General features: G+C 56.9%; 1 protein-coding gene across 1 annotated transcript; it reads left to right on the plus strand.

Annotated features, from left to right (window-relative positions):
- Positions 1 to 5,933: 5,933 nt before the first annotated feature.
- On the plus strand, positions 5,934 to 11,234 carry LOC136047554 (nuclear factor 7, brain-like). Its single transcript, XM_065734749.1, is given in 7 exon segments — positions 5,934 to 6,038; positions 6,040 to 6,477; positions 7,321 to 7,416; positions 8,954 to 9,187; positions 9,584 to 9,603; positions 10,335 to 10,450; positions 10,569 to 11,234. Coding segments are annotated over 7 exon segments (1,554 nt in total). The 3' UTR covers positions 11,114 to 11,234.
- Positions 11,235 to 13,783: the final 2,549 nt, after the last annotated feature.

Below are 13,783 nucleotides of genomic sequence, written 5' to 3' on the forward strand. Positions count from 1 at the left end.
GAGGAGACAGGAGCTTTTTCTCCACATCCAGCTCCCTCTCCAGGGACAGCTTTGGGATCAGGCTGTGCCACCGGCGAGCATCCATCCACCCCACCCCACCCCACAGCTCCCATATGGCTGGGCTGGGATAGGGCTTGGGGATGGGGTCTCAGCCAGGGTGGGCAAGCAGCGGGTCTGCAGGTCCTGCATTCCAGCACAACTTTATTTTAGGGTGCCCACACACATGGAGGGAGAGAGGCCCCAGAACAGCAGCACATCTAAATCTGCAGAATGCTGGCTTGCAGGAGCCCAGGAAAGCACCCTGCAGCCAGCACAGGGATACAAAAGGAGCAAGGCTCCCTAACTTGCCAGTTTTCTCCTTTGCAGAGAAGAAGTTGGGCTTGTTTCCAGTGCAGGATTTCCAGCTTGGACAGTGTGTTGGGGTTTTCATTTCACCTGTGCAAGAAGACAAACCCAGATGCTGGGGGGAGGACAGCCCCCTCAGCTCCCAGTAACAACACAGGGTCATCAGGGGAGTTTTGCTTTTTGTGCACACATTGGGACTTGTTCTCCTTTTCTTTATGAGAACACAAACCAGGAGGGATTTCAACTGCCATCTCGTGCCACGAAAGTCATGATGCAGCAGGAAAAAGTAAAAGCTGCAGCGGCTCAGCAGAAAAAGGAGACTGAGAACAGTCCTGAAATGAGTCCCTCTGCAAGCAGCTCTTCAACCAAGGACTCAGACCATGGTCCCTGCGAGTCCCCTCCTTCTTCTTCCTCACCCATCTTCCCAGGCAAACACTGCTGCGCTGCCTGAGCCATCCTTGCCTGGAGTTCTGTGCCTTCTCCCCCAGCGAGTTTTGGCTGAGCTGCTCTGGAAGGCAGAGGGGACCCTGTGTTCCTGATGGATGGGTTCTCCTCATCTCCAGTGTCCACAGCAGCATGCGGCTGATTTCTGCACGAGTGAGAGATTTTCCCCTCCCTTCTCTTGTGGAAAAAAATTTTCTGGTCTGCTCCCCAGAGTCCTTTGCTCCAGCTCTCTGCTCTTCCCTTCCTGGGGATGCAGTAAAGTGAGAAGCACTGATGGACAGCAGAGAAACTGCTCAGCTTGGAGCTGTGAACCCTCATCAGGACCAGGGGTGAATTCCAGTCATTTTTGGCACGTGGTGGCTGCTGGAGGCAAAGGCAAAGGCAAGCTCTTAAATCACAGATTAGTGCAAATCCCCAGCCCTGTCCTCTCCCATGGTCTCAGCAGAGGGGTTAGCACCAAAACCCACAGTGAGGCCGAGCATCACCTCTCCAACCTGCATGCAGACCACTTGGTCAGCAGCAGTGCTTGGTGGGCCTGGATGTGGCAGGGAGAGTAGTCAGTGAGCCACAGACAATGCTCCCCTGCTTGGCCTGGGGCTCCATCACACTGAGCATTGCTGCTGGGACTGCAGCCTCGTGCCCCTGGGTTTGTATACACGAGTGTCCCAGAAGCCTTATGTCCTTCTGAGCACACTGAGTTTGCCTAAACCATCCCTGCAGCCCCAAAGCCTTTCCCAGCAGCTGCAAGCTTTGATTAGGCAAAAGCGAGTCTGCTCGCAGGCTCATTTGAGAATCTGACAATGAACGTTGTGCTCCAGGGAGTGGAAATGATGTCAAAAAGCTGAGAAATGGGGCAGAGGAGAGGGACACTTTTCATCGGCCCACAATGTGCCATGTCTCTGCGAGCAGGCAGGTCCTCACACCGCACACCTTGCAGCCAGCTGCACTCTGTAGCTCCGCTGCTGTCATGAAAGGCACATTATCTGATCACTCCTGGGGAGAAATCGCTGAGAAATCTGTTACCAAGGCTTCCAGATGCTCCAGTTCAACCCGCTTCATCTGGAGCTGCAACACTGACATACTTAAAGAAGCGGCTTTTCATTTTTCAAGCATCTGTTTAATCCCACCTGCACGAAACCCAAATATTTCCACTGCTCCTTCCTGCGGTGTCGAGCGGGTGTTTGCCGAACAGCCGCGGGAGCAGCAGCGTGTTGTGGTTACACAAAATCCACTTTTCCATTTGAGCCCCGGAGTTCACGGATGCAGTGGATCTGGGAATCTGCGATGCATTTGGGAACAAAATGAACCACAAAGCTGCTCAGAGGTGGGAGGGAGGATAGAAAGCTGTCTGCACCCTTTCTGAATTTAAAAGCAGGTTCTCATTTTGTAGCTGCTTTTTGTCCCCATCTGAATGTCTCTGGAATTAGCGGAGGAGCAGCAGTGGGGATGAGGTTTTGCTGAAATTCCTGCTCTGTGGCAGGACGGGATGGGGACATTGCAGGTGTCACCAGGACGAGGGTCAGGGAGAAGGAAGAGGAGAACACATGGAAACAGTTAACGGGGTTTGTGCCCTGAGACAGTGCTTCAGCTCCTGGGACAGGCAGACAGGACTCGTGGGGCTGACACAGAGGGTCTGCCCAGCCACCCCTTCCCAGCCCATGTGCAGGCAGAAAAGTGGGAAAGTGGAGTACTGAGCAGCCCCACGGTGCCTTCAGCTGCTGTTTCTGCAAGTCACTGCGCTCAGAGCTCGCCTCATTTATTAGAGGGATGTTGCTTGTTGTTTGTGTACCGAGCCAGCTAGAAAACAGCTTCTGCAGAAGAGGATAATTGCAGTCAGATAAGCTCTTCAGAGCCGGGATTGCAAAAATATGATACACTGTACACAAGCCATAGTCCACATAAACCAGAAATCTGGCGGAGTTCGGGGGTGGGAGCGTGATTCCCAGGCTGCACGGACTTTGGGCAATCACTGCCTGGCTCCCTGCAAGGATCAGAGGTGACAGCAGTGGGTGACATGCTCCAGGGGACGGGGTGCCTGTGGGAGCAGCAGGAACAGCCCTGCCGGGACAGCCCTGAAGTACTCCTCTTATTTATGGGATTTCTTTCCTAGTGGTCCATGTCACCCCATGTCACAGTGCTGCTGCCAGGGCCTTGCCCTCCCAGGCTGGATGCTCCTCCTTCCACGGGACCACAGTGAGGTCACAGATTTGCAGGCAGCCCGTCACTCCAGCAGTGGCATGACATGCGTGCTGGATGGGCTGGTGGTAGTCCCCTAAGCATCAAGACTGAAGGCTTTGGACCTTGCGTGCATCTCTCCTGCTCCTTTGGGGAACCCTGCCGCAGTGAGAATGGGACCCTGGCGTGCAGGGCAGGTCCAGCCCCGGCGTTTGGCCAGGAGTCCTCTTGGCTCCGTGCTCCCCAGAAACGTGACTCACAAGTCTGGCACCGCAGGATGGGGCTGTCACCGAGCCCCCCCACCCCCCCGAGCAATATCGGTGTCCCCAGGGCACGAGCGGAGCACGCACAGGCTGTGCTGTAGTGCACAAAGCCATATAAAGGCAGAGCTCTGCGTCTGTCCTCCTTTCAGCTCTCGGAGGCGATGAAAAGGACAGCTCACAGCCCTAATTAGCCGGGACACGCTAATACCGCTGAGCTTCCCTGGCCAGCACACTTGGCACGAGCAGCGTGGGACACTTTCCAAACAGCCGCTCATGGGAGCGCGTGCCTGCAATTCATTATGCGCTGAGCAGCGTTTCCTCTGCCTCGGCAGAGGAGTTCAGGGCAGACACGAGAGGTCTGGAGCCCCAGATCTGTTTGGAAACCCACCTGGGGATGGGGGAGAGGAGGTGTATTTCTCCTTTGGGCTTTAGAGGTACTTAAGGTGCCAGGGGGCATCCAGCTTTGCACTTCCAGCCGCTGCAGCCTGTGGCACTGAGCTACCCGAGGGAAAAACATTGCTCTTTCGGGGTGACATCTGCCCTGGACAAGAGACACACAGCCTCCCGGGACACCTGGGGTGACATCATTATGGGGTGACACCTGGGGTGACACCATATGCAGGGCCAGCCCTGGGGGTGGGAGAGAAGGGAGGGCTCTGCAGGGTGCCCAAGGCAGAGCGCTGGCTTATTCCCCTGGAAAAGGAACCTGCACTGCTCCCGTTGCACATACATCAGATGGTGAACTTTGAGTGGGCAGCAGAGGGCTGATAACCCACAAAGCACTCGAGCACCTTGAGCAGCCAAGCCTGTCCAGCCAATTTTGCAAGGTGAGCTCAGGATGACCTTCCCCTCATCCCTGAGGTCAGAAACACCAAAAACAGCACGGGAACATTGCAGAGCATCACCTGGGGGCCAGGCAGGGGGCTGGCTGGGTGGCTCAGGCACAACCCATGGCAGGGAGGGAAAGCTGCTTTGCGCTGCGTGCAGAACATCAGAGGGCTTTCATGCACAGCTCAGAATAAACAGGCAAACAAGCAGCAGCCAGAAATGTTAATATTTGCAGAAATCTCCTGGTGGATGGCGCCTAGGTGTGGGGAGCTGGAGGGTGGGGGTGGAATGCAGGCATGGGGAATGTCATATCGCAGCGTGGCAGCACGCCTGGCAGCCTGGTTTGGGATGGTTTGCACAAGGCTGGGCCGGGGAGCTCAGCAGCCGTGTGGATCTGGCCCCTAGGACTGAATTATTTGAGTGTTCCTGGGGGAAACATCATGAGGCAGCGCTCATCCTCCCATGCCTGCTGCAGGACCTCCTTCCCACATGCCATCACCACTGGGCTGTGAGCTCAGCTCTCCCAGAGTCCAGCAGCTCAGAGGAACCCCGCTCCCACAGTGCCAAGCATGACTGGGATGGTTTGAGCCTGTTCAGCACCTCTCAGCACATCCACCTGGTGCTCACCAGGACCACAGTGTGGGTTCACCCAGTGCTTGGGTCCAGTGGGACACCTGCAGTACACACAATTCCGGGTCTTGGCAAGCAGTGGCATCATTTGGGTGGTGGGTAGTCACGTGGTGGTGGATGCCCCATCCATGGAGACATTCAGTGTCAGACTGGACCAAGCTCTGAGCACCTGAAGGAGCTGTGGGTGACTGTGTTTGCTGCAGGGGAGTTGGATGGACAGTCTTTAAGGGCCCTTCCAACTCAGCAGTTCTATGATTCTACGATTTGGGTCCGGGAAGAAAAAATATTGGCAAATAATGGCCCACCCCTTGGGCACCCTCCTCCTCCTCCAGCTATTTATACAAAGATATGTTATCTCTGAGCATTGCTTCATTTCCTGCTTGCTTTTCCAGCCCTTTAAATCATGTCCCCATCGCTGAGGGCATGGAGGGATGCATTAATGGGGATGTGGCTGTTACCTCGCTTTACCTCCTCTCTCCTTCTTTCTCTTTTCCCTTCTCACTGCCTGCTCTCTACCCTGTGTCTTTTCCCACGAGCTGAGGACAGCCCAACTTCTTAGGGCCACCCCACAGCCACCATCTGCCCAATGCCAAAACAAAGCAAAACGGGGAAATGCATACACTGGGAACCTCAGCCCTCCCCCTCCCTCCATCCATAGGGCCACATCCTTCATGGTGCTGCTGCCAGTGGTCCCTGCGGGGCTGAGCTCCACAAAGAGGGGCTCACTGCCATGACTGCAGTTGGGGCCCAACCTGGGGGTTCAGGGCTGGGCTGCTCAGAGGTGCCAGCTGATGGAGGTGCTGACAGGAGGGAGATGCCAGGAGCGCTGGAACAAGAACTGGAGATCGGGGGACTCTTGGCTGTGTGCTTTCAGTCGGCAGATGGGAGCCGTGAGCAATTGCCTGGTGGGCTGGGTCCAAAGGATGACGGTAAGTGAGGTTCTGTCACACTGGCAGCCGGACGCTGGTGGGGTCCCAGCACTGGGACCTGGGGAGCTGGCCAGCTCCCAGAGCTGCAAAACCGGGCCGAGGGAAACCAGGGAAGGGGAAGCACGCTGAGCAAAAGGCACGGCTTCCCCAGTGCTCGTTTCCACATTCCCACTGCTGAGTGCAGCACCAGCTCCGCGCAGTGCAATGCAGTGCGCTTGCAGCGGTGTGTGTGTGCAGAGGGCACCGCCGCGCAATGCAGTGGGGCAGCTGCGAGAAGCACAGCACAGCCCACGCCGCGCCCCACACGTGACCGCGTCACATGCCGGAGCCCGACCCCATTCCCGGCCTCAGCTCCCGACCAATGAATGGAGGGGCGGGCGGAGCGTTCGCACAGCGATTGGTCGAGGCGGACGTCAATCCGCGGGAGGGGCGGGGCCGAGGGCTCAAAGTTCAAGGGCAGCGTGCCGGTGCCGTGCGGGGCTCGGGCCGTCCCGGAGCGCTGCTCGGCCGTCCCCTCCCGGCCGTGTGATCCCGGGACCCTGCGGCGGGGGGGGGAGGAGGAGGAGGAGAGCGTCCCGCGGTCGGCGGCGATGGCAGCGGGCGGGCGGGAGCACAGCCTGCGGGAGGAGCTGACGTGTGCCATCTGCTGCGAGCTGTTCAGCCAGCCCGTCATGCTGGACTGCATGCACCACTACTGCAGGGCCTGCATCGAGCGCTACTGGGCCAGCGGGCCCCGCGTCGCCTCGTGCCCGCAGTGCCGCCGGCAGTTCCCCCGGCCCGCGTTCCGCAGCCACCATCTGCTGGCCGGGCTGGTGGAGAAACTGCGGCGCTGCGGCTCCCAGGAGCACCGCCAGCGGGTGCAGGTGAGCCCCGAGGAGGGGAGGAGGGGGCGGGTGCTGCAGGGCGCCCTGCTGCTCCTCCTCGCGCCCCGGGTGCTGCGTGCTCCTCGCGTTTCGTTCCCTCTTTCTGGTTGGTTTGGGTTTTTTTTTAATCCAGGCTTTCTTTGCTGGCGTTCCGCCTGCTGCTCGCACGGGGGCCTGGCTGCGTGGGGTTGGGGATGAGCAGCATGGGAAGCTGGGCTCTGCGTGGGTCAGTTCCCAGCAGGCCGGTTTCAAACCTATTGCAAACAGGTATCCCGGCCACGGTCTGGAGGTCCGAGTCTTAAAAATAGGGCACACATTTTACACATTTTTTAATATTTTATTTTATTATTTTTTATTTTACTTTTTATTTTATTTTATTTTGCTGTAGGTGCACTTCTAGCTCTAAAGCTCTGCCTTGAGTGCTTGTTTACAGGATCGTTTGAGTTGGGAAAGATCTTTAGATGTCATCTGGTCCAACTCCCCTGCGATGAAAGGGGGCTCCCGCAGCTCCGTCAGTGCTCAGAGCCCCTCCAGCCTGACCTTGGGTGTGTGCAGGGCTGCAGCACCCACCACCTCTCTGGGCAACCTGTGCCAGTGCCTCACCACCCCATCATAAAAAAAAACTCCTTATATCCAGTCTGAATCACCCATCTTTTTTGTTTGAAACCAATTCCTCTTGTCCAATCACAACATACACTGTTTAGAAGTCTGTCCTCTTCCCCTGCTGCTTTTTTGGGAAGTCCAGTTGTGTCCTCCCTTCGGTGCTGGCCTTGAGTTCAGTTTCCTCCTGAGTTGCAGCGAAAAAGGTGAAATGGTATCATCATCTTTTCCTTGTTCCCACAGAAGCGCCTGGAAGAAGCTTTACAAACCCATCAGAAGGAGATGGAGAAATTCGTGCAGCAGAAGCGTGCGGTGCAGGAAGATATCTGCGGGCTGACGGTAACTGCCTGAGCCAGCACTCATCCTGTGGCCTCCTGGGTGGTGATGGGTGCTTCCCTGAGGGAGCCCTGCTGGGCTGCCACGGCAGTTGCACAGATATTTGGTCAGTGGCTGAGATGCCTTTCCAGAAGGGAAGGTGACCGTCTGTAATCCCAGTACTGGTAAAGACAGAGTGAGCAAGGAGTGGAGCCCACGGAAGCTTCCTGAACCTCACTGCCTTTTTTTCTTTCATCTGTTCTGTGCTTGAGTTGTGGAGTAAAGTTTGAGGTTAGGTGGCACCCCTGCTCTGTCATAAGCCCCTGGGTTAACATTCACAAAGGAGCTGTGTGTCCCTGTGTTGCTGTTTGAGCAGCCCCTCTTCATCCAGCTGGTTCTTTGAGAAGAGTTAATGCCTGAGAGCTGTAGAAACCTCTTATGTGTCTGGAGGGCAGGCAGCAAAGCTGAAGGGGCTGGATCAGCAGTACCAGCAGTACTGCAGAGAGCAGTGGCCTTGCTACAAGGACTATTTAGATTTACTGTGCAGCTCTGAGAGGATGTGATGCGTCTAAGTGTTTCTCTAGTGTTTCTCTCCATGCTTCAGTAGTGCTGGGCTGCCTGCTTGTCATTGATCTCTGAAACAAGAACAGCCACAGGCTGGCTAAGCTTCCTTGTTGAGTGGCATGGAAGTACTGAAAGCCAAGAAAAGAGAGTTTAAGGAAAGAATGAGGAGTTCAGAGGTACAACTAAACTGATGGTGGAAGGTCTTCAGATTAAAGTCTGATCTGGAGTGTCAGCACATACATCTGCTAAAGCAAAAAAGAGGCTGGGGTGCATAGCTGGCTGGTAAAGCTAGAGGCATCCACTGAGTGAGATCGGTATCATGGTACAGGATGTGCATTTTGGCAAACTCAGCTAGAAGATAATGAGCACTAAGATTGCTCTTAGAGATTAAAAGCTTCAAGAGGCAAGAAAAAGACATTGGCTATGTCTTGTAAAGGAAGGTAGTGAGAGCACCACAAGGTTGACTGGCCAATCAAACAACTTAGAGAGGGGAAATGCTCTCTGAGGAGAGTGTAGCAGAATTTTATCAACCTTAACTACAGAGATTAGTTGGCACAGCTTTTTTCAGTACAAAAAAGGGCCCCCTGAAACTGAGCTATTTGGAGAAGAGCAGCAAGTTACTAGTGTCAGGCATCTCTGCTTGCGGTCTGGCATGATGTGAAGTGAATCCCAACCTGAACCATGAAGTCAGCAGCTCCAGAAAGCCAAAACATCTCCAGTATAAAACGTAAGCAAATTCCTGATGATGTGGGGGAGGGCTCTGAGCTTCCACCTGCATGCAAGGATTTTTTAGTTAAGGCAACAGAACTGCCAGTAGAGCTTGGGTTTTCACTATGGCTGTATGCAGCCTCGAAAGTTGTCCGTGTCTCATTCTTCTTTCCAAAAGTTGAGGGTATGTCTGAAACTGATTTGTGGGACTCCGTGAGCAATGTGCCCAGCTGTCTCACGTGTCCGTGTGTTTTAACTGCCAGGCTCATTACTGTTGTCTTCTGCTCAGAAAGCATCTGGGGAGCTGAACTTCAAGATCCGAGCAGAGTTCACTCGCCTGCATCAGATCCTGGAGGAAGAAGAGAGAGCTGTGCTGGCAGAGCTGGGCAAGGAGGAGGAGCAGGTGCTGGCTCGGCTGCATGGGGATGTCCAGCAGCTGGAGGAAGGGATGGCAGTGCTGCGGAGAGACATGGAGCACATAGAGCAGACGCTGAGCAATATGGAAGAGGTGTCATTGTTGGAGGTAAGTGCTTGGCTGGCTCTGGCAGGAGGCAGAGGATTGTTTCCAGACATTCTTCTGGGATGAAGAGTCCTAAATGATGCACCAGGCTGTAGCTGGAAGTTACTCTTGCTGCTGTCCCTCTGGATTGTCTGCCTGATTCCTTTGAGTCTGGAGGCTTTAGCTACCAAGGGACACAGCAATCCTTAGGATGTAATGGGTCTTGGAGCCCTCCTTCTGCCACTCCTGTGAAATCTCCCAAGCCTCAGTGCACAGCCAGTTTTCCTCAGGGTTTAGGGGGAGCCCTGGTGGATTGCTTTCCTCTGCTACGTGACAGCAGGAGTCAGGACAGGGAGTTTATTTGTGCAGCTGCATGAATTACAGACAATGACTGCTAATTCTCTTTGGTCCTCACTGCAGGTGGAGAGCCTGGATATCAGGTACGTGTCTGGCATGAAAGAAGCTGATTTCTCTGCTTATCTCTGTCTCTGGCTGGGACTGTGCGAGGGAGGGCTCTTATCTTGACTTGTGAAAGCATCACAAGCTGCTCAGCAGACAGCTGGTGCTGTGCCAGGTGGGGGCTGGTCCCCAGCACACCGTAGATGCTCTCCATGGGGAACAGTCGTGCTGAGACAGCCTGGCTGGAGGAGAGTGTGCAGGAGGTGTGCTGCTTGGGATGAGTGCATGAGCAATTTTGTGTGCTGCATATGGGAGCAGGGCAGCACTGCAGACTTCACATGGGTGCTTCGACTTCTCTGTGCCCTCTCACAGCTCGAGAGTCTGCAAAACTGAGGGGCAGGTTTGTGTGAGCAGTGAGAGTAGCTGAGAGGGTAGTGCTTCCTAAACCAGTGCTGCTATAAAGAAGCACATCCCAATCCCTTCTCTGCCTGGCGATGCAGCCTGGCCTGTGTGTGGCTGTGGGTGTGCTGGGTGCTAACTGCTGTGGGTCAGTGCTCTGCAAGCAGCGTTGCTGATTCCGGCTCTGTCCACTCAGTCTGTCACACATCTACCCCTGAGCTGTGTGCTGTGATAGCTCTGTGCCAGTGGAGCAAGTCTCTGTTACAGAGGCTTGTGTTCAGATTTGTGCATGATCTGCTGCACTCCTGAGTGGTGTTCTTGTGCATTTGCCAGCAGCTCAGCATTAGGACTGACCACTGCTCTCTCTGCTCAGGCCCTCAGTGAGTGTCAAGCCCTCGCCTGCCTTTGACCTGCAGCACTACTGGGACAGCCATGGTGGTCCCTTGCAGTACATCTTCTGGAGGCAGATGCTGCGGTCCATCTGCCCTGGTGAGCAAACGGGTGCAAGGGATGGATGTGCTGGGGCAGTGGGGTGCAGCCAGAGGGCTGGAGGTGCTCTGCAGGGGAAATGTGTAACCCATAAGTGCTGTCCTTGGCTTCTCCACAGTTCCAGCCTCGCTCACCTTTGACCCTGAGTCAGCCCACCCCAACCTGGTCTTCTCCAGGGACCTGACAGCAGTGACAGAGCGGGAGCGAGCCCAGCCCGTCCCCAGGAGCCCCCGGCGCTTCCAGCAGTGTGTCAACGTCATGGCCTCGCGCTCCTTTGACAGCGGCCAGCACTACTGGGAGGTGTGGGTGGGCAACAAAACCAAGTGGGACTTGGGGGTGGCTGCTGAGGCTGTGAACCGGGCAGCAAAGGTGAAGCTGTGCCCAGAGAACGGCTACTGGACGCTTCGCCTGAGGAACAAGACAGAATACTGGGCCACTGCCACCCCCTGGGTGCGCCTGTTTCCCCAGCAGCCCCCCCGCAAAGTGGGGGTCTTTCTAGACTGCCAGGAGGGCACCGTGGCCTTCTTTGATGCGAAGGACATGTCCCATCTCTTCACCTTCCACGGGGTCTCAGCAGAGAGGTACTGCCCCTTCTTCAGCACCTGCTTCAGCGATGGCAGGGACAACGTGGAGCCCATGCGCATCTGCCACCTGGCCCTGTGAGTGCAGGAGGGAGCGGGCTGCTGTGCCCCTGCGGCATCCCCCTCAGTGTGGCACCAGGGCTGCCTGCCCTTTCCTGCCTCCACTCCCGTGTTTCAAGCGTGCAAAAGCTTTCCTCGCGCGCTGCTGAGCTGTGGAAGAGCTGTTAGCAGGTGCTGTCTGCCGGCAGCAGAGGGAGCTCTGTGCGCGGCTCAGGGCCGGCAGCGGCGCAGCTCATCTCTGCTGCTTTTGGTCGACGTTAAGGCTTGTTAGAAAGGCTCCTGCTTTGTAGTGCTGCTCCTGGGCTGGAGGCTGTGGGGTTCAGCCGGAATGGGATGCAGCACAGCTTGGCGCGTGAGCATCCTTGGGCTTCCAGAGTGCGGGGATGCTCAGCAGATTGGGCTGCTGTGATTTGGGCCTGGGATGTGTGGGGTTGTTGTGTGTGTGTGTCCCTCTAAAGGGTCACAGCAGAGGCACAGTGCATCCTGAGGTGCTGGCTGGAGCCTGTGAATTCCTCCTCGGTGAGGCTCAGCTTTCTGTGCCTGTGCAGGACAGATGCCCAGGTGCTGCTGCAATCTGTCACCTCCCTGAACACCACAGGCAGAGTGGCAGCTGTCCCTGAGGTGTGGTGACAGAAGAGCTGGCAGGCAATGAGTGTGGTGGGGAGGAGGCAGCCAGCTCTGCTGCTGCCCATGCTTCGTGTGGGTAGCTGTGGTGGCACGAGCTGTGAGCAGCTCACTGCTGCAGTGTGCCGTAGCTGCCACCTCCTACACCTTCCTATTGCCAAAAGTGGAGCTGGTGAGCAGCAAAACCTGCTTGTCCCCACTGCCTGCCCTGAGCAGGCTTCTGAGATAGCACTCCCTGTGCTGTGCTGAATGTGGGAACCACAGCGTGCTGCTCCCTGGCACAACTGTGCTTTGGGATGTGATGTCCTTACCCGGTCCTGCCTGGAGGGGAGAGCCCCTGCCCTCCCAGGTATGTGTGTGGTGCTCCTACGTGCAGGAGGACTGCTGCTCTGAGCTGCTGTACGTGCAGCCTCAGCCCTGGGTGTGAATGCTGCCTGCCTCTAAATGCTATCTCAAAAATGCATTTTGCTAATAAACCATGGAGCAAAACCACAGACCGTGTGAGAGCAGTGACATCTTTCAACCTGGCCCTGGGTTTGGGCATGAGGAGCTGGGGATGGGGGCAGCCCTATGTAAGCTGTGGGGAAGCGCCCGTCTCTGTTCTGTTTTCCTCCTGGGCTACCTTGTGCTGTCCCCGCGTGTCCTCAGAGCCACGCTGGTGTGTGGTTGTGCCTCGAGCTCTGGCCTGAGTGTTTACCCCGCGCTTTGGGGAAGGCTTTGCTCCCTCGGGTGCCCTTCCCTGCGTGCGGGAGGGAGGCGGACCGTTCAAATCGGATCCTTTTGTTTCCCAGGGCGACAACAATGGAAAGGTCCCACCAGCCGCGCGGTCACCGTGTGTTTGTGATGGAAAATTCCCCGTCGCGGCGGGGTGAGCCCTCCCCGTGTCCTGCCGTTAGGCGACGGGCCACGTCGTGCCGGGACTGCAGGGGGGGAGGAGGTGCGGGAGCCAAAACCTGTCATCTTTGGGAGCAGGAGGATTCCCAGGAGCTCACTTCGAGGGTCGCACCCTCTGCTCTTCCTTCTCTGAAAGAGCGATGCTGCACTGGCACGGGCTGCCCAGGGATGGGGGGGTTCGCTGTCCTTGGAGGTGTGTGGGAACCGTGGACGTGTGGCACTGAGGGACACGGTCAGCGGGGATGGGTTGGGGTTGGACCTGGAGGTATTCCCAACCGTAACGATGCGGTGGTTCTATGATCCAGCTCTGTCAGGGTTAAATTCTCCCTCACTGGGCCGAGGGCGCTGGGATGAAATCGCGGCTGCGGTTGGATTCCCTCTGACAGCTCCAGGGAAGGGACGGGGTGATTTCTTCCCCAGGTTTGGCAGCGAGTGCAGCCGAGCACACGAGATGTTTTCATGCCTTTTAGAAGCCACGAGCACATGGTTCTCATTCAAGCTCTTTTTCTCTCTTCGGTGTCTGCAAGCGTGCATAACCAACAACCCCGCGGGGCTGTGTCTCTTTATCCATTCGCCGCTCGGTGGGAGCGTGGGCTGCAATGTGCTCCTGGAGCTCCAGCATCACCTCCGTGACCACAGCCGCGTCGTCCCGCTGCCAGCACCCTGCCGGCATCCCTCTGCTGCTGCCATCCACCCGCCGTGCCCCGGGGTGCGAAAGATGGCTTTGGGAGAGCGAGCGAAAGGAGAGAAGCGTGTGGGCTACGGGGTGCACGGCCAGCAGTAGGATTTCTCGGACGTGTTTAGGAGTGTGCCTGCTAGCGTTGTGTGCGCGCCGAGAGCAGCAAAGCTGCTGCCGGTGTGCGTGGATGGGCTGCGGGAGGGTGGTCCGTAGTCCCTAAAGGAACAGCTGTGTGTGTGTGCGCGCTGCTATGTCCTCGGTGCATAGGTGTGAGCGTCCAGCGAGCGCACAGACGCGCGGGGATAAGAGCTGCGCGCATCCCCGGGGCTGGGAGGCACAAGCGGGGCGATGCACCGGAGCTCGGGGGGGGGGGTGGGACGCGCGCTCGGGGCAATGCCCGCGGCCACGAGTCCTCGCCGCTGCCCGGATCGCAGGTGCAGCCCCCCGCCCTCCCCGACTCCCCCCAGCCCACCGCCCGCCCCGCCCCGCCCCGCC

This window comes from Cyrtonyx montezumae, unplaced genomic scaffold (assembly GCF_038088225.1).
Source record: "Cyrtonyx montezumae isolate F1298 unplaced genomic scaffold, pur_monq_1.0 scaffold_18, whole genome shotgun sequence".
Lineage (NCBI taxonomy): Eukaryota > Metazoa > Chordata > Aves > Galliformes > Odontophoridae > Cyrtonyx > Cyrtonyx montezumae.